At 39.2% G+C, this 25,823-nt stretch overlaps 1 protein-coding gene across 5 annotated transcripts in view; it reads right to left on the reverse strand.

Annotated features, from left to right (window-relative positions):
• DCBLD2 (discoidin, CUB and LCCL domain containing 2) overlaps positions 1–24,158 on the reverse strand; it is an 87,347-nt gene extending 63,189 nt beyond the window's left edge. For 4 of the 5 annotated variants that reach the window (XM_027077611.2, XM_015080687.3, XM_027077610.2 and 1 more), the window contains exons 1-2: positions 23,809–24,158; positions 6,320–6,547 (exon numbers count right to left, since the gene is read on the reverse strand). In XM_027077611.2, the coding sequence (XP_026933412.1) occupies positions 6,320–6,547; positions 23,809–24,019 (439 nt within the window). In that variant the 5' untranslated portion in view covers positions 24,020–24,158. The remainder of the gene's footprint in view (positions 1–6,319; positions 6,548–23,808) is intronic. The other variant, XM_053220720.1, reaches the window with a different exon arrangement.
• Between the last annotated feature and the right edge of the window lie 1,665 nt (positions 24,159–25,823).

Here is a 25,823-nt window from a genome sequence, read left to right on the forward strand (position 1 = left end):
TAAATTTAAATTTCCACTGAGCCTTCTCATGAAAACTATCCACAGGAATCCATGTATTTTCATGATGAACAGGTATGAGATGCCTTTTGCCTTTCTGACGACTTGTTTTCATAGGCTAGGACTTTATCTCATATAAAACTGTGTGGCTCTTACATGTATCATTCAAGATACCTACACTCGTTAAGATTACCCACCATTTCTTCAATTCCTGCTTATGGAAAACTGCTCTAAATGGAAAATGTTAGCAATGATGACTGTATTGTAATACTTTTACTGCTTTCAAATGAAAGAGTACTTATCACTTTATTTTGACATAAAATAATTATTTTTTACAAAGACAACTTTAAAAGAAGGAGGAAGAAACTCAAAGGGTCACAGACCAGTAAAGCATAGCAACAGATTTCAGGGAGTCTAAGAATAACCTAAGTGGTAGAAGTCAAGGAAAGACCCATTGGGGAAGACAAAGATGATCAAGGTATCCCATGCACAGCCAGAAAATACTGGGAAAAACAATCCACTGGTAAATGAGAATACTGACTTCGGGGAAGGAACTTAAGAGCGCAGAAATCCTCAGTAGTGCAATTTTGGAAAGGAAACACTTCAGGGGAAAAGTAGGTTAAAAGCAATAGAGAGGAATTCTTTGGAACATACATTGTAAAGGAGAGAAAAAGCAAAGCAAGAGGGAAAAATTTAGAATCCTGCAAGATGAAAGAAAGAAAGAAAGAAAGAAAGAAAGAAAGAAAGAACAGAACACAACTCCTCCTCCACCTCAACCTCTTTTCTAGAAAAAGAAAGTACCTACTACACTGGCAGAAGAGGGCTATCATGAACCTATCACAAACTATAAAGTAAACAAAGCACTGCAAACTACCACCCTTGTCCACACAAGTACCTAGCTACAGCCTTTATCTACTTAAAAAAATATATAGTATACAAACAAAATACAAGAATCCCAACAATTCAGTTTATGGAAACCTCCTCCCACTAAAAAAACAATGGTAAAGCAGAAGGAAACTGAACATTCCAAACTTAATGTTACGTCCTCAAACAATTGGAGATATGATAAAACCACTTGAAACAGAAAATCAAAAACTAAAAACAGAGATGGACAAAATCTGAAAGAACTAAGAGCTGGTCTCACAAAACAAAGAAATGACAAAATTACATAAAAAGTAAAGACCATATTTATGTACAAAGTGCACAAGGAATAATGGATTCTAATGAAAACATGATAATGAATATTGAAAAAAAGAATAAAAATAGATTGAAAAGGAAATAAAAAACTAAAAGGACTGGTGAGAATGTGGCTGAAAGGGCAAGGAAGATCTAATTTTCTTATACTTAAAATCAAAAAAAGATCCACAAGACAATGGAACAGAATATTAAAAGTATCATCCCACAAAACTTTCCCGAAGTGAAAGATCTGTATCTATATATTGAAACAGGTCACTGGATATCAATGAAAACCAGCCCACAATGATCACCTTCAACACATATCCTTGTAACACTATTAAGACTTTAAAGGTAAATAAACTTCTCAAAAATCAATACAAAAAGTCTGGCGATAATGGAAGAGTACTTATTTTTTTAATTTTTTAAAATGTTTACTTATTTATTTTTGACAGAGAGCAGGCTCTGTGCTGTCCATAGGGAGCCCGACGCAGGGCTCAATCCCAGATCATGACTTGAGCCAAAATCAAGAGTTGGACACTTGTCTGAGCTACTGAGGCACTCCAGAAGAGTATTTAAAAATAAATCAATAAACCCAAAGAACGAACATGTGAATCAAGGACATATTTACATAAAATCAAATTGATCCTCAAGTCTTCATGTAATACAAATTTAAAAATAAGCAGTTTAAATGTTTATTTTTGAGAGAGAGAGACAGAGCACGAGCAGGGGAGGGGCAGAGAGAGACGGAGACACAGAATCCAAAGCAGGCTCCAGACTCTGAGCTGTCAGCACAGAGCATGACATGGAGCTTGAACCCACGAATCATGAGACCGTGACCTGAGCCGAAGCTGGAGGCTTAACTGAGCCACCCAGATGCCCCTAAAAAGCAATTTTAAACATGCAAGAAATTCTGCACCCATAAGTTCTGCTTCAAGAATCAATCTAGTCTAAGATGAATTTTACCCATTCACAGTATGACTGGGAGAACTTGCACAAAAGGCTGAAAATGAACATTTGTTATTTTTATTTTTTTTATTTGCTTATTTAAAAAAAATTTTTTTAATGTTTATTTATTTCTGAGACAGAGACAGAGCATGAGCAGGGGAGGGGCAGAGAGAGGGGGACACAGAATTCAAAGCAGGCTCCAGGCTCTGAGCTGTCAGCACAGAGCCCAACACGGGGCTCGAGCTCACAGACTGTGAGATCATGACCTGAGCCGAAGCCGGACGTTCAACCGACTGAGCCACCCAGGCGTCCCCATTTGTTATTTTTAAATACAGAAGTAGAGAAGCGCCTGGGTCGCTCAGTTAGGTAAATGTCTGATTTGAGGTCAGGTCATGATCTTGAAGTTCATGACTTTCAGCCCCACATTGGGCTCCATATTGACGGTGTGGAGCCTGCTTGCGATTCTGTCTCTCTCCCTCTCAACCTCTCCCTGCCCCTCACCAACTTGCACTCTCTCTCAAAATAAATAAATAAACCTTAAAAAATTAAAACAAAATAGATTCAGAAAAGTTAGAGAGGGGTTGAAGAATAAGAGGTTATATAATGTAGGCTGCATGTTATGAATTTATGTTCTAACAGAGTAAAAATAGGGAAAAGAAGAGAGGAAAAGAGGAGGTAGAGTAGTTCATTGAATGTTATGTAGCAGGTAGCACAGACAATTGGTAGGAGTTAAAGAACACCATCAAAAAAAGACAAATCCGCGGCGCCTGGGTGGCTCAGCCGGTTAAGCACCCGACTTCAGCTCAGATCATGATCTCACAGTCTGTGAGCTCGAGCCCCACGTCGGGCTCTGTGCTGACAGCTCAGAGCCTGGAGCCTGCTTCAGATTCTGTGTCTCCCTCTCTCTGACCCGCCCCCATTCATACTCTGTCTCTCTCTGTCTCAAAAATAAATAAACATTAAAAAAATTGTTTTAAAAAATAGTATAAATTGAAAGATAACACTTAGAACAAAATTATAAAACTTATTAAACTCCAAAAGCAGTTTTAAAATAAAAAGTAAAGAAAACAATGTAAAGAAATACGAACAAGGTGTGCCTGGGTGACTCAGTCAGTTGAAGTGTCTGACTCTTAATTTCAGCTCAGGTCATGATCCCAGGGTCATGGGATCAAGCCCCATGTCAGGCTCTGAGCTAAGCATGGAGCCTGCCTAACACTCATATTCTCTCTCTCTCTCTCTCTCTCTCTCTCTCTCTCTCTCCCCCTCCTCTGTTTCGCTCCCCCACTTTCACTCTCTCTCTCAAACCAAAAAAAAAAACAACCAAAAGAAAGAAATAAGCACAACAAATACATATAATTATAGCTTAAAATACGATAAACTTGAGATAAAACATTCCAATTTTATAAATAACTGCAAATGGGCTTAACTATCAAAAAAAAATTTTTTTCAATTTACTTCACAAAATAAAGTGTGAAAAATGTGCTACATACAAAACAAAATGATATAGAAAGGCTAAAAATAGCAAAGCAGGTATACCAGGCAAATGAAAACAGTAAGAGACAAGAAGGAGGATATGCAGATATTGAGAGACAAAGAATTCAAACTAAAAGTATTATTAGACATGACAAAGGAAACATCTAATGCTGGAGGTCACAATTTCAAATAAAGATATTATAATCAAGAATATTTATGCAACACTGCAACTCCCATAAAAGCAAAATCCCAAGGAAAAACAGGAAAAAAGAGACATACCAATCAAGTAGGTAAAAATAAAGATATGTGTAGAAAATCTAAACAGAAGGGCGCGTGGGTGGCTTAGTCGGTTAAGTGTCCGACTTCAGCTCAGGTCATGATTTCATGGTTTGTGAGTTTGAGCCCCGCGTCAGGCTCTGAGATGACAGCTCAGAGCCTGAAGCCTCCTTCAGATTCTGTGTCTCCCTCTCTGTCTGCCCCTCCCCTGCTTGTGCTATGTCTCTCTCTCAAAAATAAATAAACATTAAAAAAAGTTAAAAAAAAAAAAAAAGAAAATCTAAACAATAAATAAGACAAATCTTCTGAATGTATATCAAACTTTGCATCTTGATATTAGCAAATAAACCTTCTCAAGCATACACGGGACATTCATAATAAAGGTTGTATATTAGGTTATGCAGAAAATATTAGCAAGCTCCATGAAATAGTGATATCCCTTCCAACCACACTCAGAAATATTTATGACCACAATGCAGTAAAAATAAAAATTATTAACAGCAGCAAAGAAAGGTACTTCCAACAGGAAATAAATCTACTTATGTGTTATTTACCCAATAGTAAACAGTTAGTGGGTAAAAGGGAAATACAAAACAAATTACAGAATTCCAAAAAAGTATTGATAACACTATAAATCAATCTGTGGCATATCAAATTAAACCCCACAGCTTTAGACATACTTATCAATAAAAATCAAAGAATGTAAATGAATTAAAATTCTTTTCTAAAAGCTCAGAAATAAATGGGAAAATAAACTCAAAAAGAGTATAATGAAGAAAATGAAATAACGGAACTAGAAACAAAGATTAATAAGGGAGAGAAAAAAGAACAGATCTAAATACAGTTAATAAATCAAATTCCATTTTTTGAAGAAACAAAATAGGCAAACCACTAGCTGACATGGGAAAAAAAAAGAGTACAAATAAAGAAAACAAACAAACAAAAAATGTCATGAAGAAAATAACCATTGACAAAACCACTGAAATAACCATTAGAAAAAAAGCCATAGGATTCTATTTTGCAGACATCACTGCAAATGAATTTGAAGACCCAGGTGAACTGGGTAATTTACCAGGCAAACAACTTACTAAAACTGAATTACTTAAAGATAAAATCCGAAACAGATCATACTTAGAAAAAATAAAGAAGGGGCACCTAGGTGACTCAGTTAAGCATCTGAGTCTAGGTTTTGGCTCAGGTCATAATCTCACAGTTTGTGAGTTCGAGTCCTGCATCAGACTCTGCACTGTCAGTGTGGAGATTAATTACTTGGGATTCTTTCTCTCTCTGCTCCTCCCTCTGCTCGCATGCTCTCTCTTAAAATAAGTAAATAAACTTAAAAAAAAAAAAAAGGAAAAAAGAAAAAATAATAAAGAACAACCCTACCAAAAAAAAAAAAAGAAAAGAAAAAAAAAAGCACCAGGCCTTGCTCCCACAGGTAAGAGGCCAAAAAATAGAGAAGACATGAAGGATTAGACCAGAGATGGGGAAGAGGCGAGCGGATGAACATCACACTTAAAGATACTGGGTTCCAATTATACTTCTAAAAGACATTTTATACATTTGTACCAATCAATGTTTCCAAATTAACTCAGAAAGAATTCAAGATTTCTTTATGATGTTAGCTCACCCAAAGAGTCTTAGATTTTTTCTGCCTTTCCTAAAACAAAGGGACTGATCTCTAAAAGCCAAAGGTTCTTACCTTAACGACAGAGTAGATTCTCCTGGGAAGCTTTTAAAATACAGGGGCGTGGGTCCCACCCAATCAATTCTGATTCAACTGGTCCAGGATGGGGACCAGGTATACAGTATTATTTAAAGTCTTTCCAGGTGACTCTAATATGCAGGCATAATTGAAAACCACTGATCTTAGCTAAGAATAACTATAGTAGCTAATATTTACTAAGCATATATTATGTGTTAGGTACTCTTCTTAGCACTTTACATGTTACTAATTCATTCTCTATTTTACAAATGAAAAAACAGGTCAGGTAACTCACCCAAAGTCACACATATGCTAACAGCAGAGAGAGGGTTTAATACCAGGCAGTTTAGATCCAAAACCCATGCTTTAATCACCATGATATACTGCCTCCTAAGTGTGAATTATGCGTGAATTATACCTGTATTCTTTAGTTGCAAATAAAGTGATCAGGAAAAAAACAAAACAAAAAAATGAGATAATTAATGTCCTCCTTCTTGGAAGCAGTACATCCTGCTTGCAAAAGTACATCCTGTTGCAAAAGTACCAACAAGCTTATTTGGAGAGTAAATAAACAGACAAGAATCTTCTCTTCCCAAAAGGTTCAAATTGAGATTTCCAAACATGGTCCACACAAATAATTTCTTACATATCATCCTATACAACCTAGTTATTCAATGTCAAGTATCAAACATTGCTTTAGCTTTAAAACTCAGGGCAGTGATGTACATTTACAAGAAAAATTCCTACCTATTTCAGTTCTGCTAACTCCAATGCCATTATAAATTCTCAAGTAATTAAAATGACAAGAATCAGAATCTTCAATGTCAAAGTCACCAAATTTGATGCGCACTCTCTCTCCCATCTTTACACGGATCTCCCATTCACAAACGGTGCTGTTGGGATAGGTCTGTGGGTAGTTTATGGACATGAGGGTCCCACTTTCAGGGCCTAGTACAGTATGTCCACATCCATCACCTTTAAAAAAAAAAAAGAGTTAAAAGAACGATAAATTATTATTACATCTTTAACTTATACTATAAATAATCAGGATTTTTTGTGAAAATTTAAAAATATGTATGACAGATATTTTATGCCACCGATACTTTCCTTACACAAGATAAAAGGGATGATAGAGTTCTTAATATATCTACTCACAGGAGCCAAGAGAGAAGCCAGGTAAGGTCAAAATGATCAATGATTATCCTTATTCAAAGAACTTTCCAATCTGAATAAACAGATTTATTAGCTTAACAATAGATTTATACACATATCACAATTCCAATCTTTAAAAGAGTATTAATTCATAGTAACTGTTCAAAGACAACATAAACTATAAAAATAAAAGTATGTGATCAGCTTCATCCATTTATTTATAAATATAAACCTTTCTAAAATCTGTGAGAAGACTAAAGGTTATGCAGATTACTGATCACAGTATTACAAGGCATTCATCCTTGAAGGCATTAAAGCAATATTTAATGAAATTTAATTTTACATTCTACTGAAATTGGACTTTGGAGTACTCCCCCTCCTAAAACCTCACTTTTTCCTACCAAATGAGGAGGAAAAAATGGCATTTGTACATCATGAAACATTAGGAAAAATAACCTTCCTATCTTGGTAGCAGCAGGATTTGCTCCAGCAATTCGTTCTGCAACTGGATATGGGGACTCAGGTAACGTAACATAGTACTATTATTTGCACCCTTCCCTTTCTCATAAAAAGTGGTATTTGGGCACCTAGAAGAGGCACGCAGTGGTAAGAAGTTTCAGGTGCTGCTCCAATTGTACCAGTCAGCATTCCTTAATGATGGGATTCAATGATGAATCTCTTTTAAATCTCTAAAAGGAAGATGGGTACACTGTACTAAAACGATAGTATTTTTTCGTTCAAAAATAGCCACCTATAATCACCTTTGGAATAATTCAGTACTTACACAAAAAAACTATACTAAAAGTGACAGTGCTGAGTTTTATTTATTTATTTTTTAAATGTTTATTTTTGAGAGAGAGAATGATCAGGGGAGGGGGAGAGAGCGAGCGAGCGAGTGAGCGAGATTGAGAGAGAGAGAGACAGAATCTGAAGCAGGCCCCAGGCTCTGACCTGTCAGCACAGAGCCTGATGCGGGGCTTGAACTCATGAACTGTGAGATCATGACCTGAGCTGAAGTCAGACGCTTAGACAACTGAGCCACCCAGGCGCCCCAGTGCTGAGTTTTAAAGTCAATATAGATATAGATGGCTGTAACAGAATTTTCTATTATGTTGATTTATTATTTTTAAGAACAATGCAGTGCTGATATCATTTGCTAGAATAAAAGCTTTAAAGGCCTGTAAGAAGTTAATACAATATCTAGCAAGTAGTTGCAAAATAAATGTTTAATTGGATGTATAAGGAAATTGTACATGAACCAATGAAAAAGTAATTTCAAACCAGTCTCAAAACTAAATTTTTTGAAAAGTTTTTTTTTTTTTTTTTTTTTTAAGTTTATTTGAGGAAGACAGAGTGTGAGCAGGGGTGGGGCAGAGGGAGAGAGGGAATCCCAAGCAGACTCCGTAGGGTCAGAGCAGAGCCAGATGTGGGGCTCGAATTCACAAAACTGAGATCATGACCTGAGCCAATATCAAGAGTTGGGACACTTAACCGACTGAGCTACCCAGGCACCCCTCAAAACTAACTTTAATAAAAGAACACTCTGTATAAGCTTATGATGGCAATATTTTATATCCTTTCCTGATCAAGCAATTCTCAAATCCGTCCTAGTATTGTTAGCCTACTTTTAAATGTTTAATTTTGAGAGACAGAGAAAGAGAGTGCATACACAGAGGAGGCATTTGACAAAGGATCCAAAGTGGGCTCCATGCTAACAGCAGAGTCCGACACGGAACTCAAACCCATGAACCTTGAGATTATGACCTGAGCCAAGGTCTGGATGCTTAACTGACTGAGCCACCCAGGCGCCCCTAGCCTATTTTAAAGGCTGATACTAGCAATCTGGCTTCCTAAACGAATATCTCACATAAAGCTCAGCTTTTGAGCAATGTTAAAATTTCAGCTCTCTCTACACCTGCTTTCATTCTACACACAAAAACTAGGCATAGCCACTCAATGATATATAAAGGCACCATGAAATAAACATGTGAGTTTTTGTGATATATTCACTGATATTTTGCAAATATAAAATGTAAATGTTAGACAACTTAGAAGAAAAAAAACCCACAAATTTTCCCTGAAACCATCAAGAAAATACCTTGAATATCTCTGAGTATCATCCAAATTAGAAACACAGGGATATAAAAACTGTCTCTGTAAAAATAAATGAATTGTAATATAAATAACTTTTGAATAATCATTAACATTTTTCCTTAGAGAAAAAAAAAACTATCCCCTAAGACAAAGTTTCTAACGTTATGAAACTAGTTTGAAATGTTTTCTTAATACTGAAAAGATGAAAATGTGCTTTCTGGAATGCTTAAATCTTTGAAAAGCAGCCGCTGAACAAATGAAATAACTCAAAATATAAATGTATTTTCTTTAGTGAATAGAACTAAAGCAGCTTTTTAAGTGTCTGGAAGTGTTGATGGATTTCAGGAAGGCAAGAATTTCCTATTAACAGCTGAATTCATGACTTAGTAATGGCAGATTGTCCCAACTAACGAATTCCCCATAGGCTATTATTTAACTTAAGGTTGCCATTTTAAGATGAATTTTACAAAAGTACAAGCAGTGTTAGTAATTTTTATGTCTTTATGCTCATATTTATGTTTGATTCTCAATAAGTAATACACAAAATGTTTCTTGCCCTTTCCTCTATAAAGCACAATTTCTACAAGTCAACAAAATAAATATAACTGATGAAAAACAGGACTTTTACATGCATGCTGATGAAGAAAACAATTAAAATGGAGAGGTCTTTTTCAGTATCTTGTGTAGGGGGAGGGCATGAACAGTCCACAAGTAACGTGCCAAGAATGTTCTAAAATATGTGATGGAGTTCAGAGCTTCCTCCTCCAGCAAAAAGATGATATGCACCAGAAACCAAAGTTAAGAGAGTCTCAAATCTACTACTACAGTGAATGAGTTTGAATGTTTCATATGCCCAAGACTTTGATAAATTTACCTGACAAGATAAATAGCTTAGCTGGTCTGGATAAACACTTATTGCTATGAAGTATATGTTTAGAATATTCCAGTTTGAAAGGGGAAGCTGGGCTTATACATTATCACTAGGCCAGCAGTTCTCAAATGTTTTTCTCAGTTATTCCCAAATAAGAAATACATTTTACATTGTATGCCTACACCCATGCATATACAATCCTGACCTACTCTGGTCCCCACCAGCACTCAGAAAACCACTGTACTAGGGCATCCAAAGGTCATAATGTTGAATTCTCAAAGAAAGACCCTGTCCTCACTTTTACCCCCAAATTAGAAAATGTGCTTGCCGTTTATTTTCACAGTTCTTAAAAGCAAATCCTATTCTGCACAATACTTAAAATAACAAAGTATTTAAAAGTAAAACTAAAATCTGGAAAATATTATTTATCAACTAATCACCTAATACACTCAGAGCAGTGGTGCTCAAATGGGGGGTGAGGGGGAGGCTCCCACGGGAGCAATTTTACCTCCCATTTGGCAATGTCTGGAGATATTTTTGGTTGCCACAACTGAGGGGGTGGGATCCTACTGGCATCTGGGGGTAGAAGTCAAGAATGCTGCTAAACATCCTACAATGTGCACAGGACAGCTCCCAGAATAAAGGGTTGATGTTACATGTCAGGAGTACTGGGGTTGAGAAGACTGACTTGAAGCAAAGGCTAGAACAACTCAGACAGAAGATCTGAGTGAGTTCTTGGCTGGGTTTCCTTTGGCCCAAAGGATAATGCTGTTCTGTCCACTAAGGGTACAACCTAGGGCATACTCTCCCTGCTGTGGTCAGTAGTTACACTAAAGAGTTTTACAGTCCCACTTCCCAATTTTTATAAGTCAATGGAGGTTAAAGGAGAGAAAACGTCCTTTTTATTAGCCTACATCCCTGGAATAACTTTTTTTCTGGGTCAGGAGCTCTTAAAATTAGGGTTTAAAAAAGGGTGCGAATAGGGTCAGGAGTAAGTCTCCTAATTTTCTGCTTAGCTTTGTATGTTGGAAAGAATAATGATCTGTGACCAAGCTACACTGCCTCTTGTTATTCACTTTCACGAGGCAGAATTGACAAAGACAGCATAACTACTATGGGGAAAAAAAACTTTCACATGGTTTTCCTAGGACCAATCCATACACTATCACCCATTAACTCCAACATCACCAAATCTTTCTCCTTCTCAACTCCATCACCACCACCATCGCTGCCAGCTTCTCCTCCTCCCCCTCCTCCTCTAGATGGTCTCCACGAAAGTATAACTGACCATCCAGGATAGAAGCCTGTCAATGTAATTTTTGAATTTCAATTTTATTTCAGTGAAGAAGAGACACTGGAATTTGATCTCACTGCTCCTTTGTTTGGCTGCAGATTTATCTAGGGAATTACTCATAGAACATGTGTTCACTTCCTCTGAAGAGTCTAAGGTCAGATGTGTTAAGCCAGATACAAGTTTTGGTATTGTTCCAGGAAAATAACTGAGTATTTTTTTAAACTACGTATCCCTAGAGAAAACAGAAAGAACATTAAACATATTTAAATAATAACGTATTAATACAATAAAGAAGATATGCTTATTTCAGGCTTCTCTAAACTTCAAATCAAATGTGGTTTTTTTGCATACATGCTCATGATACTGATTACATGTGACCTTGCAGCCACCCCCATATTTTAGTCACACTAATACAGAATATAAATCATACTAATGACTGAATCGTATTAACACAAACACTGCATGACTTCTAAAAATACTTTCTTCAACACCAAACACAAATGCAGGATGCTTGCACAAATAATGCCACAAATGTGGAGCAATGTAACTTTCATGATGACCATCATGAACTGGGAAAGGTTCAGACTTTTCCAGCAAGCTTTCAAGGATTTTTTCTTTTTTAATCATTATGAACAGGTGAGTCTGACTACACTTGCTCTAAATAAGTGTGTCATTTCTGTCACATCTTCTAATGCATCTGTGAGATCTTATAAGCTGGAAAAAGAGGCATTTAGAGTAGAAAAGCATTCAAAGGAGTAACTTGCAAGAGTTAACTAAAACATCCTATTTCATTTGGATACGACGAAGATTTTTAGTGTAATATTTAGCATTGTGAATTTTTGGACTGAAGTACTCTATGAATCCCATTACTATAAGATTTTTAAAATTGGATCACTACATATCTCAAATAAATAATTCAAGGTACTACTTTAATTCCACTCATTTTTTAAAAATACTACATAAGATGGATATGCTCAGAGAGCCTAAAGAAGGTCACTGTGACAATTTTTAGAAAAAGAAATAGCTCCCAGCTTCATTCTTTTTTAAGCCCAAACTATTCTCTGCATGTGTGATAATTTACAAAATTGAATTACATGAAGGAACGTGAGAAGTATAAATCCTCTTTAACCCCCACTAAGCACACATCCTACTTAGAACATAATGGTTAGGCAAATGAGCTCTGGAGTCCTGGCATGATTTTAAATGCCCTATCCAGCACTCACTGTGACTTTCAGAAGGTTATTTATTGCTGCTAAATCTCAGCTCCCTAAAATGGGGATACAAACAATTCAAACACAAAGGGCACAAATTAAATGAGACATAGTATGAAAACACCTAGTACTGAGGGCCTAACCTATAATAATGCGCTCAATAAACACTCTTTTGTTTGAGGGTACCATTCCAGTCATAAAAGACGGGAAAGGCTTTTGCCCGTCATACGTAGATACAGGGCATTTGGCTACAATCTAGCAAAAGTAACAGAACAACTGTCCATTACTTTAGGAAATGTACAGCAGCTTTAAAGTTTCAAGTGTAGTGTTCTTGTGAAAAGTATAAACCCAAGAGAAAGTAACTCTCACTGAACTTCTCAGGGATGACCTCTACTTCTCTTCAGTAACTCTCCGAATCACAAGCCGGGCTTTGTTTTTGCCTTTATTAGAGATACTCTCGCCCACCTGTGAAAACTCAAACACTTTAAAGTCTCAGCTAGTCAGTCTTCTTATACCCACATACTTTCCGTGAACTTGACTTCTCTCTTTTCTCCCAGTCTATTAATCTTGTCCTGGCCTCATGTCTTTCCCTACACAGCCTAGGCTTCATGTCCAGTATGTTAACTACCTCTTCCTGGTACTCTCAATTCCTAGCCATTGTGTCCTTCTTGAGTATCTACCTGTCAAACCTCAACCCTGGTTCACATAACCTCTCTCTGCCAAAGAGCTGAGCACTACTGTGAAAACACACACACACACACACACTCCAGGGGGATAGGTGTCATTAGAGTGATGGGTTCCAATCTCAGAAGGGCACTCACAGCCACTCAGTATTCTCTTATTCAGTGGTTCTCAAAATGTAATCAACATTAAAATCACCTCAGGGCTAATTAAAGGCTCTCAGGTTCCCCCCATCTCCATAGATTCTAATAAGTATGTCAGAAAAATTATCTTAAACTTAGACATTGGTTTAAAAAAAATGGTCAACAGCATATCTTCTAAATGTCACAGAAGCTAAAAGCTGCCCAAGGAATATAGGGCAAAATAGTTATTTGGATTTGCTATATTTATTACTGCTTAAAGGTCCCAGTTTTCATTACATGTTAATGTATACAGTTTCTTATCTGGTAGAGATGCAAATCATTTCTGTGCAGCTGAAAAGATAATCCCAAAGGTTAGTTTATGACCCTATTGGCCCATTACCCAGATTTAGCAATTTAGCAATCACATCTAATCTGACAATCACATCCTGTAACACCTGGTTTCTCAAATACTCTTAGGACAGGTTTTAACACCTTACTGATTCCCTCATTAATGAATGAACTGAATAAAATCTTTGACACATGTTCATTTTATATTTGCATGGCATGATTTTGCCTCTTTTGCAAATTCTAACCTGTAAAACAGCTTGTCAGTGGGAGCTAGGTTTTGCAATTTAACAAATCATAAGACACTAACATTAACGGCAACAACAACAAAACCCACAAAAAACTCTCCACCCAGTGTACCCTGACCTCTACCATCTTCTCGCTCACTTTTCCTTTCTTTTACAAAGAAGTTTCTTCTAGTCTCCATAGTTGATGTCTTACTTCTTTGCTTCCTGTTCTAAGTTCCAATGCACTGCAATTCAGCTTCCAAAAAGAAAAGTTTAAGTCCTAATTTTTGGTACCAATGAACATAACCTTATTTGGAAACAGGGTCTTAACAGATGTCATCAAGTTAAAATGAGGTCATACTGGTTAAGGTGGACCCTCATTCAATGATAGGTGTCCTTAGATAAAGAGAAAAATGTGGACATGGTTACAGACACAGGAAGAATACTACATTACAGAGGCAGAGATTGGAATGATGCAAAGGAACTCCGAAGATTAAAACTCCAGAAGCTAGGGAGGCAAGGAAAGACCCTCCCCCAGAATCTTCAACAGAGTATATAGCTGTGCTGACACCCCAATTTCAGAATTCTAGCCTCCAGAACACTAAGCCAATAAAGTTCTGTTGCTTTAAGCTATCTAAATTTGTGGTAATTTGTTACGGCAGCCCTAGGAAATGCAGGCCTACTCACCAATGAAACTATTCACTAATGCAGCCAGTTTCCAAGCTGCCAAAAGTTAACGTGATGAGGGAGAAAAAGGCAAGCTGAGGGCAAAGCACAAGCACATACCCACAACCCCTTCCACCTCCCAGGTGTGACCTTCCCCGGGCACTCCTGGCTGCCCAAGAACAAAGAAAGGGGAGAAACAACGGTTATCTGATAGCACAGTGATGCAGGAGTCTCCCATCAGTTTGCAACTGTCTTAATGATTTACAAGAAAAAAGCAATCTCCAGAAACCTACAGACTCAACCTCCTGGGGACCTAATGTCATCCTCCCCTCCACAGCATAGAAAATCTTATATAATCAGTCACTCTTCACACAACCCCAGCGCAGCTCTTTCTGCTCACGGGTACTGTCCCGTGCTGTAATAAAAACACCTTTTTGCACTGAAAACGTCCCAAGAATTCTCCCTTGGCCGTTGGCTCCGAACCCCACTCCAAACCACGTCAAATGGATACTTTTCCATCCTTATCATGTGTGACCTTTCCATATTATCTGGCATCGCTGGCCCTTCCTTCCCTCCCATCTTCCTTCCTTCCTTTGTATCTTCCCTCCCTCCTTAAAATTCTCCTTCCCTGGCTCAGTTTTTTGAACCAACTGTAACTTCTCTAGCATGTTCCTGGGCTTCTTACTAACCACTGATGCTGTTCAGTTCCTCCCCCATTCTGGGTATTCTACCAGGGGTATCTCCCTACTTCCCTCAGTTACCACGAAGTCTCCAACCCTTCTCCTAATCCTCAAACCTGTCATCTACTTATATATTAAGCACCTCTGCTCATATTATTCACTCACTGAATAAAAATTTACTGACTTCCCAAACAGATTTGATCCCAGCCCTCAAACATTCTAGAAAGTGAGGTGAATTATGTATTTAAACACATAAGAGCATTAAGTAGATGCCATGGTCGATATGCCTAATATTTAAATCCAGGTGTCTGACTCCAAAGTCTCTTCTCTATACTTTCAAAGTCCACCAAAGCACAAAACGGTGAAGACAGACCAAGAAAGCGCTCAGGCTGTTCACAGTAAACACAAGCCAAAACCAAAAAGAAAAAAATCTGACAGTTTAAATGATACTCTCAGTAGAGCAGAGATTAGACTGCAAGGAAATCAGCATTTAACTAATATTTGTTGTGCACCAGCTACTCAGAAAATGTACAGCACAGACAGAGTCAATCGGTTAGTAAGTTTGTCCCTGAAAAAACCAGATGCAAGGTACCAGGCAAGCAAACAGCAAAGAGGAAAGATGTGTACAAGCCAGCGGGGTTTTGAGCGTGTTTCCAGGTACAGAGTAAGAAGCCCATTCAAGTTTAAATTCTACTTAAACACAACTTACATTCCCTGATAAAGCAGTGCTCGGGTAAGTGGAAGAGATGGTTTCGGGAAGAAGGAAAGGTGAGGCAGGTATGCTGTGTAGGAGTTGAGCTCTACAAAGTGGAGGGGCCACTGTGCTCCTGCTGAGCAGTAAGCCCCATGGGAGATTTGATCAGTAGTCCTCGCTGGTGGTAGGACTAGTCACAGTGGGACACATGACTTTCTCCAGTGACCCTGGGCTATCCAGAACCAGAGAAAGGCAGTGGGGACTGGCATGTGAGCCAGGTTGGGGATCTGTCAAGGACAAGAGGAAGGGCATGACAGAATGAAAGACCTGGGAGGCCGCATTGAGGAAGTGAACCTAGAGTTGGACAAATGTACCGGATGAAGGCAGAGGAACCTAAGTCTGATGTCTTGCTAATACCTCAGTCTGCCCCTCAGTGCAAAGTCCTCCACAATTTTGTTCCCACTGACCTTTCCAGCCTTCATTTCTCATTACTTTCCTCTGACACCAGATTACTGAAACTATTGTTCTCCAGGAATTGCAGCTGCCAAAGAAAAAGGAGGCAGGCAACTGTGAGAACCAAAATTAGTGTGACTCTTTGGTAATGTTGGAGATGGCCAGCAGTCAGCACTGAAATCAGAGTTTGAAAGACCCGGCAAAGGAGAGACCCAACTTGCTGACACTGATTTAGGCTGTTACTGACAAGACGGGCACAACTGTTTTCTAAGTAGCCATGGCTCTGGCTCTAGCTGAAGGACTTCTCTCACCGAGGGAGCAAAGAGGTCTAGCTCCCAGAAAGAGGTTGGCTGGGACATGCTAGGCCCTGAGCAAGTACACAGTAAGGTCCAAGAGAGGGCTCTAGTACCATGAGACTGAGAAGCCCGGGCTCTGACAGCTAACTGTGGGGATTAGACAAGAAGAGTAACATGAAGGGCACGCAGATGCCCAGACACTAACGTCGAATAACGTACATGGGGCAGCAGATTCAGTTCAGAAATGGGTTCCCAATTCATATTTTTGAATGACAATTTAGTACATATAAGAAGACAATGAGAAGACAATAAGAAGAAATCTTAAAAATCTCTGTCAGAACAAATATTTAATACACAGTGTGAATAATGGGTGGCTCAGTAAGTTGTCTGACTTCGGCTCAAGTCATTATCTCACAGTTTGTGAGTTTGAGCCCCACCTGGGCACTGTGCTGACAGCTCAGAGCCTGGAGCCTGCTTCAGATTCTGTGACTCCCTTTCTTTCTGCACCTCCATCCCCCTCTCAAAAAAAAAAATTTTTTTAAGTTTTTTTAAATACCCAGTGTGAATAATGAATGCAAAGAAATAAGTGAGAAGTACTATCTGGAAGGAGTGTGTGGGCAATGGTTAAAGAATTCTTCTCGGGGATAATACAATACCCAAGAAGGGTTGTGAAGGAACATCAGGAGCTTACCAAGGATGCAAAGAAAGAAAAAAGCTTTCTTTTTAAATAGACAAAATAGCATATGTAAAGAGATCACTATAGGGAACAAGGCAAAAAAAGCATGAAATTATACCTCAGAGCATTAAGTCTTACACATGAAATATATATATAAAACGGGTGGGGATGCTGGTATAAGATTAAGTTAGAGAAGAAGGTAGACACCAGACTGTAAAAACAATTACATGTGTAACATGCAAAGGAATTTGGAATGTATCTTACAGGTGATCAAGAGGCTGCCGGCCACACTATGGAAGTATTAACATAGTTCCAGGAAGGCAAGTACCCCAGGGCCCAGAACCATTGCCAGCAGTGACCAACCAGCAAATATCTGCCCAATTATTAGGCAGGGGTGCAAGGTAGGGGGCTCAAAAGGAGGAAGTAGTAAGCCAGGACCAGGTACTTAGAGTCTGGCTACTCACTGCAACAGGACAAGCTTTTATACTCCCATGCTTTCCTGACTCCTTGGTGTTCTGATGCTGTGATCTTTTCTTCTCAAATGTCTGTCATCCCCGTGGACTACAAACATACCAGTCCTTTAAAGCTCACTCAGTTATCAGCAAGGCTTCTCCTATTTCCCTAGGCATTGTGAGCTCTTCCTCCCTTCAAACCCACAGCACTATGCAACCTCCCCTGGTTATTTTTAGATATAATCCAACTGAATTATTTCCCCAATGAGACTATAGGTTCTCCGAAGACAATTATAATATTTTACTCTTCTCTAAATGTCTCAAGACTGTACTGACATATGTGCACACATCTCTGGGAGCTCATCATAGCTGGTACTACTTCCTGCTATAAGTTCTTAATGAGAGGAGTACCAGCATCTTTTCTTTGACCAACCAAGCAATTCAGTTTTGACTGCAAACTTACATGCACCCTACTCAACAAAAGCCGTGCAAGAAACTTGGCCTACTCTCAGAAAGCTTAGTTGAGGGAGGCTGCACCTTGGAGGGGGTCTTCCCCATAATTTCAAGTGACTAATCAACATCTTTCTTCCAACTACATATCCTTCAGAGTGCATGTTGATCTAACAGGCAATGTTTTAGCAGTCTTCTAAGATCACCCCATTATCCCATCTGCTTCAGTGGACTCTGGCATTCATTAAATACTAGTTTATTTGAATATCTCTATTTTCTGTCCTTGTGGATTATGTTGATTTCCATGTAATAATCTGGAAATTAGCATTATGTTTCTTTTTTTTTTTTAATTCAATGTTTGTTTATTTTTGGGAAAGAGACAGATCACCAGCAGGGGAGGGGCAGAGAGAGAGGAAAACAGAATCCAAAGCAGGCTCCTGGCTCTGAGCTATCAGCACAGAGCCCGACTCAGGGCTCGAACCCAAGGATCATGAGATTATGACTTGAGCCGAAGTTCGCGCTTAACTGACTGAGCCACCCAGGTGACCTGCATTATATGTTTCTAAGCTAATATTTTGAACTGAAATACCTTCTTACAAAAGATCTCACAATGAATGAAGAATTTAATCAAATGCGCTAAAGAAAATGCTGTTATAGCAATTCTGAACAATAGAGTAATTACTTCATAAATAATGAATTTTTACATTTTGAAGTTTTTGCTATATTTTTAAGTATGCTTGCATGTGTTAAATTAGCCTACACAATACACAATTAATTTGAACACAATATGTCTACAGAACATAACAACACGATTAAAATTATAACCATGTAAGATTATGTAGGTGTGTGAATATAGAATAGAAAGAAACATAAAAATCATAAGTTGATAGATTAGGGGGTAAAACTATGGATAATTATCAATTAAGTTCTTGGTTTAGAATCACCATTATCTGTACAATATTTAAAAAATACAGTGATAAGGCCATAAGGTTTTTATAAAGTAAACTGAATCCATGAGCCATACAAGAAAAACTGCCTGTCTCACTTCATATTTCAACAACCACATTTCACTATCTCTATGAAGCTTTTCCTAATCCTAACAATTTTAGGTCATCATTCTACATCCTTCCAGCTAATCAAGAAGTTGAAACAGAAACTTTATTTGCATGCATTCGATTAACGCCCAATATTACCACCTGAGCTTTCACATCCCACGTCATTTTGTAAAGTATAATCCTAAACTTAAAACCTACCTCTATGTAAATGGAGGCTTTCCGCATACTATAATCTTATGATTTTTTTTATGGAAATTAATTCATTTGTCACGTTAATTCTAGCACTGGTACTTTCACCTACACCAATTTCATGGATATTAAGGTGTTGTTCTTATGTTGGTCTTCTAGAATGAACCTTAGATGTTCAGACAGAATTATTAACCATCTTCATAGGCAAATAATGTTTCTTCTTTGCTTATAACATTGGGAAATCTACCTAAAAATCATTGACCTGTAATTTTACAATGAATTTTTCATCTATAAGTTTTAAAAATACGGATTTTAAACCTGATCATTAGCACTCTGGAATTTGTGCTGTATTTCTAATTTTCACTGTGCGAAATTAATCGGAAACAGCAGAAAAAAGATGCTTTGATTTTGCCTCTAAACAAAACTACATGTAAGAGGCCAAATGTTTTATCAGACCAAGAAAAGACAATGGAAAATTCTAAATTAACCTAATGTCAATATTAGAATTACAAATGTTCACTGCTGAGGCAGAAGTGTTCTTCATTTCTGACAATTCACAAATATTGTTCAAAAATTATTTACCTGCGTCACAGCCAAATAAAGGCATTACTTGACAGAAAACAATTTTTTCCCCCGGCCCACTAGTTCTGACATCATTGCGGAACTGAATGATTAAGAAAGAACCTGACTTGTTTCACAGATTTATTAGCAAACAAAAATCAATACCTTCACAAATATTTCACGGTAATAGGTATAAACAAGTCAGTCTTAATAAATTTTAAAAATTAACTTCCTGGGGAGCACCTCAGTTGGTTAAGCGTCCAACTTTGGCTCAGGTCATGATCACAAGGTTTGTGAGTTCGAGCCCTGAGTTGGGCTCTATGCTGACAGCTCAGTGCCTGGAGCCGGCTTCAGATTCTGTGTCCCCCTTTCTCTCTGACCCTCCCCTGCTCGAACTCTGTGTGTGTGTGTCTCTCACTGCCTCTCTCTCTCAAAAACAAACATTAAAAAAATTTTTTTTAAATTAATGTCCTGATATTTTACCACATTCAAATAAACATCTAACCCAAGAAGGTAGGCAAGTCCTCAAGGACACAAATGAGGAAGCTGAAATCCTGACATGAGGGGACACAAATTGCTAGTCATAAAGTAAATCAGGGACACAGAATCATTCATAGACTCTCAACTTCCTATTAAATATACTTATTACAGTAAATATGCAATCAGATACGCAAATAATAAATTTAACCAATTTAAGTTTTTTAGAAAGACGTGTTACAGTAAAATAGACTTTCAACAACAAAAAACCCATCAAAGTACAATTAGATGTGAATAAATACAATCTATGTATAAGTATATTAATGAAATAAGACTGGTTAAAAGACATCTCTGCTGTGAAGGGCTGATGGATTTTCAGACCACTGATAAATTTTATTCTGAGCCAAATGAAAAGAAAAATCACTGCCAGCAGAATATATGCTGAGTATTACATGACATTACAGCTCACCCTTGAAAAACGCAGAGGTTAAACACGCTGACCTCCCCGTGCATAGTCAAAAATCCACCTATAACTTTTGACTCCCCAAAACATTACTAGTAGCTTACTGTTGACCAGAAGCCCTACCAGCCTTCCATATAACATAAACAGATGATTGACACATATTCTGTATGCTACTGGTGTTATATGCTATATTTTTATAACAATACATAACTTTTTCTTAATTTTTAAATATTTCTGGGCTATTAAGTTCCTGAGTTTTTTCAAATGTTTGTGAATCTCCAAAAAATTTTCTAACACACTTATTAAAAAAAAAATCGGCGCACAGTTTGACCTGTGTAGCTCAAGGGTCGACTGTAACTGGAATGAGAGTAATACCTTCTGCTACTTCAAATGATATCTGGAAGATTAAAAAAAAAATTTGAAGCACAGTTCTACCTCAACATATACATTAAATGCATTTCTACCTAGACTGGCCAAAGGGGGAAAAAAAACTGAAATATCATAAAACATTTTTTTCACAGCTTATATTTTGACTATATGTTAATTGCAGAAAATATGGAAAAGCATAAAGAAATACCCAAAAGACAACTACTATTTTATTTCTTTTCAGTCTTCTTCCAAAGACTTATAGAGTAAAAACTCCAGTTTGTCACTTAACACTACAAAATATAGACATTCCCATCATTAAAAATTCTAATGGAGTTTTAAAACACTTTCTTCATTTTTAAATTAGATTTCTTTTCAGGTTATGTGAGGGAATACCAGTTGGTTCCCAAAGCTTGTCTGTTAGATTAGTTAAGACTGGTTTAAAAGCAATTCTACCACCGACTGCATCAGGGTCCTTTGGATAAAAAATATAATTTTTAAAAATTAGGGGAACTGAAATCTCACACAATTCCTGTTTCCAGTGATGTATACCTAACTGGTTCTTATTTATCAACTTAATACACTCAATTAATAATGATAATCACTTACAGCTATATTATACTTTTCCCTTTGCAAAATTCCTATGTACTATCATTTCATTTTTTTTTAGGCTATGGAATAGGTTATTCTCTTATCACAGATGTAGAAAACTGTGGTACAAAGAAATTAAGTGACCTCACAAAATTTACCCTATCAACTTAGCAGAACTAGAAATCAGGTCTTTTAAATTAACACCATCCTTTCTATTTGTGCTAATCTACACTGCTTATATAAGACATCGCTGTGAAAGAGAACCATGTGTTTGTTAAAACGCTGTGCAAAAAACCGAAGTTGAATGGGGGCACCTGGATGGCTCAGTTGGTTAAGCGTCAGACTCTTGACCTCAGCTCACTCAAGTCACGATCTCAGGATTCGTGAATTCTAGCCCCGTGTCTTGGCCCTGCACTGGGAGCGCAGATCTTGCTCGGGATTCTCTTTCTCCTTCTCTCTCTGCCCCTCCCCTGCTCGCTGCCTCTCTCTCTCTCTCTCTCTCTCAAATAAATAAACTTAAGAAAATACAAACCCTGAAATTAAACCTTGAAAGAAAATAAGTTAATGTTGCGTGTTAATTAGGCCAGTTTCGAGAAATTCCAAAAACTAAGGAAACTGTCTCATTTGGTGAGGAGACACAGAACTGATTCTATACTGCTCAAAGATGATTTTTAAAAACATGATATGAACACTTCAGATCTAGAAATAAGCAAAACTGAGCATTCTGCTTATACAGTTACATTCCTTTCTGTATCAAGGTACCTTTTATTTGGGTCTCCGTTCCCTTATGTTTGAAATGGGATAACCATCCCTATCTCAGATGGTTGTGGTGAGGATTAAATGACTTAATACACATACACCACTGAGTACTATGCCTGCCACAAAGTAAGTCCCAACTAGTTGTAGCACTATGCAAGCCTTCTCGTTTTTTCTCTCTCCTACTAGAAGGAAAATACATGCACAGGCTCTAAAACTTCAATAGGGGGGTGGGAAGGAGGAGATATCACACTTTATTTTATTAAATGCTGATTCAAAAATTTATTTAAGATGAACTAACTAAAAACCTGAATGCTAAGCATCTAAATTTTAAGTTACACGGCGTAGAAACGTGCCTAGAACTAAAAGAGGTCACTTTACCAAATACATTTTTCTTCATAGTGAGATTCTATTTCCACATGCCTGTCAAAGTTTCGGCATTTTCATAACGACAGGCTGTGGCCATGATTCCACACTTTACTGAGAACCATATAAGAACATTTAAGCTGGACTTAAACATGGAGATCAACTTAAAAAAAAAATCTTCCCAGCAATAAATAACAATCCAATCCATATTCTTCTCACTGCAATAAAAAAGGAAATACAATGGGAAAATGTGTTCAATAACTGATGCCAAACTGATTGAAAAATTGCAGTTCACTGCCTGAAAATAGTACTAAAGGGCGGAGGAGGAATCAGCCCTGCATTCTCTTTCCATTATGATGATTATTCAATAAACAGTTTTGCTCAATTCTGAAACAGGTATTTCAAGGACGGTAGACGGAAAAAAAGTTCTGTCACTTTCTGGAAGGGCTTACCCTTTTAACTCGGAATGCTCATAGCACGTTGCCTTGGGTCAGAATGAGTGTCTGACCCAGGCAATCTAGACCACCAGCAGGAATAATAGGAAGGGATCGTAAAGGACTTGTACTGAATCCAAAATTCAAAGCTAACCAGAATCCGTATCCTTCGCTTTTGAACCCGAGCACTTTCACAAAAGATAATTAGCGCCACTTGCCTTTAACTGGTTTAAGATGCTATTTAATTATCTTGTCTCCCTACTCTGTCCATCATTTTAGCTTAACTTTAGGGGTCACATCTCCAAAACTTTTTTCCTCCCAAATATTTTTCCAAGAAGAATCCAATACCGAAAAGGAGGCCTTCACAGCAGAGTCTCACTTCTCTCTTTTCAGCAGCACCAAAGGCCTGGTCAAAAAGTAAAGACGCGCCAACTTGGGGGACAAGGGGCAGAGCCCACCTTTGCAACTCATCCCGGAGAGGGCCTGGTCTGGTCACGCATCCAAGCGCACTGCACCTCCCCCGCGCGTCTAGAGACCCGGCATCCTGGAGGTTCCCCTGCGACCCCGCCGCCCCTGGGGCTCCGCGCGCCGCGCGCTCTCCGGGAACCACTCACCTTGCTGGGCTCCGGTGTCCTCGAGCAACAGGAGCAGGATAAGTAAGAGCAGGAGGAACAGAGGCATGGGGAAGGAGGAGGAGGAGGAGTTGGGGCGGGGAGGGCGAGGGCGGGAGAAGGGGAGCGCGGCCCGGGCGGGGGCGGCGGCCGCGGCCCGGACTCGGAGACGGGGAGGGCTGCGCCCGGCTCTCACCGCCGCCCGGCTCCCCATCTCGGCGGCCGGCTGTCCGCCTGCATAGTGCGGGAGCCCCGGGAAAGGAGGCGGCGGCTGCGGCGGGAGAGCGAGAGGCACCGCGCGCTACGCCCCGCGCCGGGACCGTCTCTGCCCCTTGCTCCGCTTTCGCCTCCTCTTCTCTAGTTCCTTCCCTCCGCTCCCTACCCGGAGACCCCAGACCAGAGCGCTGGGGAAGAGAGGGAAGGAAGCGGGGTACTCGAGCCGCGGAGGGCCGCTGCGGCAGAGCCGGAGGACGCGCCTCCCGCGCCGCGTCCCTCAACCCAACCCCGACTCGCGGCACACGCCCGGGGCTCCGGCTAGCTAGCTCGCAGGCGGGCCGCCCGCTCCCTCGCGCTCCCTCTGGCGCGCACTGACCACGCCTCCTCGGCCCGCCAAGGCCAATCTGCAGTTGGCTCCGGTCCGTCTCCCTCCGAGCCACCCAATCAACACGCTCTCTCCTCAGTCGGCCCGTTAGGTCTCCGGCCCACTCCTTGAGCTCAACCGCCCCTCTTCTCTCTCCTCCAATCCCCTGCAGCCTTAGGAAAGCGTCCCACCCCGCTTCCCCCAATCGGGGTTCCGCCCCCAAGCTCGGGCCCCCGGCAGCCCTGCCCGGCCCGGGCGCCTGTTATTGTTGGGACGGCAGCCCAAGCTGATCTCGCTGGGGCGGCTGCTCGCACTGGTCAATGACTTCCGGGACTTCCCCCATCCCGCTCTCCTGGCTCCTCAAGCCCAGCTTGTTCATTGCTCCTCCCCTGCCGCGCATCAGGCCACTGGAAGGGGTGGGAAACCAGGATCCTGGATGCTTTTAGCTGAGAGCTGAGTCTAAGAAAGCAGAGCGTGTTTTTGTTTTGTTTTGCTTTGTTTTTTTAATTACAGCCAGTTGTTGCAACAACTCAGACTTAAAAGGTGCAGTGTTGGATATTAAAAAAAATATGTATTTCTTGTTTCCTATGCCTTTTACTATATTTACTATATTGGGGGCGGGACAAAAAAAAAAGCATATAACAAGATCCATGCCCCCAAAGCAGTTTAAACCTAACATCCTAACATTCATTCAGCCATTCTACCAAGAGTCGTTGACCACCTGCTATCTACTTTCAAACCCTACGCAAAGACTTGTGGGATTTGCAGCCATAATACAGAAATCTTCTAGGATCTAGTGTTGGTACAGAGATGGAAACACATCATGAAAGTCAGAATGCAACAAATGCCAATTAGCGTCACAAGCAATTTGATGGAGACTGTAAGTAAATGCAGTGACAAAAAGAACTGGTCTTTTGGAAAGACGAATCCACAGGACTAGGCAGTTGATTGCTTTTAGGAGAAAGGTGCCATCCTGGATGTCATTAACATGGGCTCCTAAGAGGAGGATGGTGTCATTAACAAATACAGAAAACTGGAAAGGTGGATCAGGTTGTGTAGGCAGGTGAGTTGATTTTGGACATAGTGAATTTGAGATACTCAGCAGCTAGTATTTGAAGTTATATAACAGGCAGGGGGACATTTGGGTCTAAAACTCAGGTTGAGGAGTGCCTTCGAGTCATAGGTAAAAGTCACAAGTGGATGTGATATTCAAAATCTTGGAAGCGACTGATATCTTCAAGTGAAAAGCTAAGAGTTGGAAAGGACTCTGGAGATCATCTTGTTCAATTCCCCTATAGATCCCTCATGCGTTAAACCCTTCTACCAAATTTATTCAATAAGCATTTATTGGATGTCTGTTGGACCCTAAGATGCTTTAGGACTAAGGTAGACAGTGGACATAAAAAGTTCAGAGGAGCCTACATTCTGTGGGGGAAGT

This window comes from Acinonyx jubatus, chromosome C2 (assembly GCF_027475565.1).
Source record: "Acinonyx jubatus isolate Ajub_Pintada_27869175 chromosome C2, VMU_Ajub_asm_v1.0, whole genome shotgun sequence".
Classification (NCBI taxonomy): Eukaryota; Metazoa; Chordata; class Mammalia; order Carnivora; family Felidae; genus Acinonyx; species Acinonyx jubatus.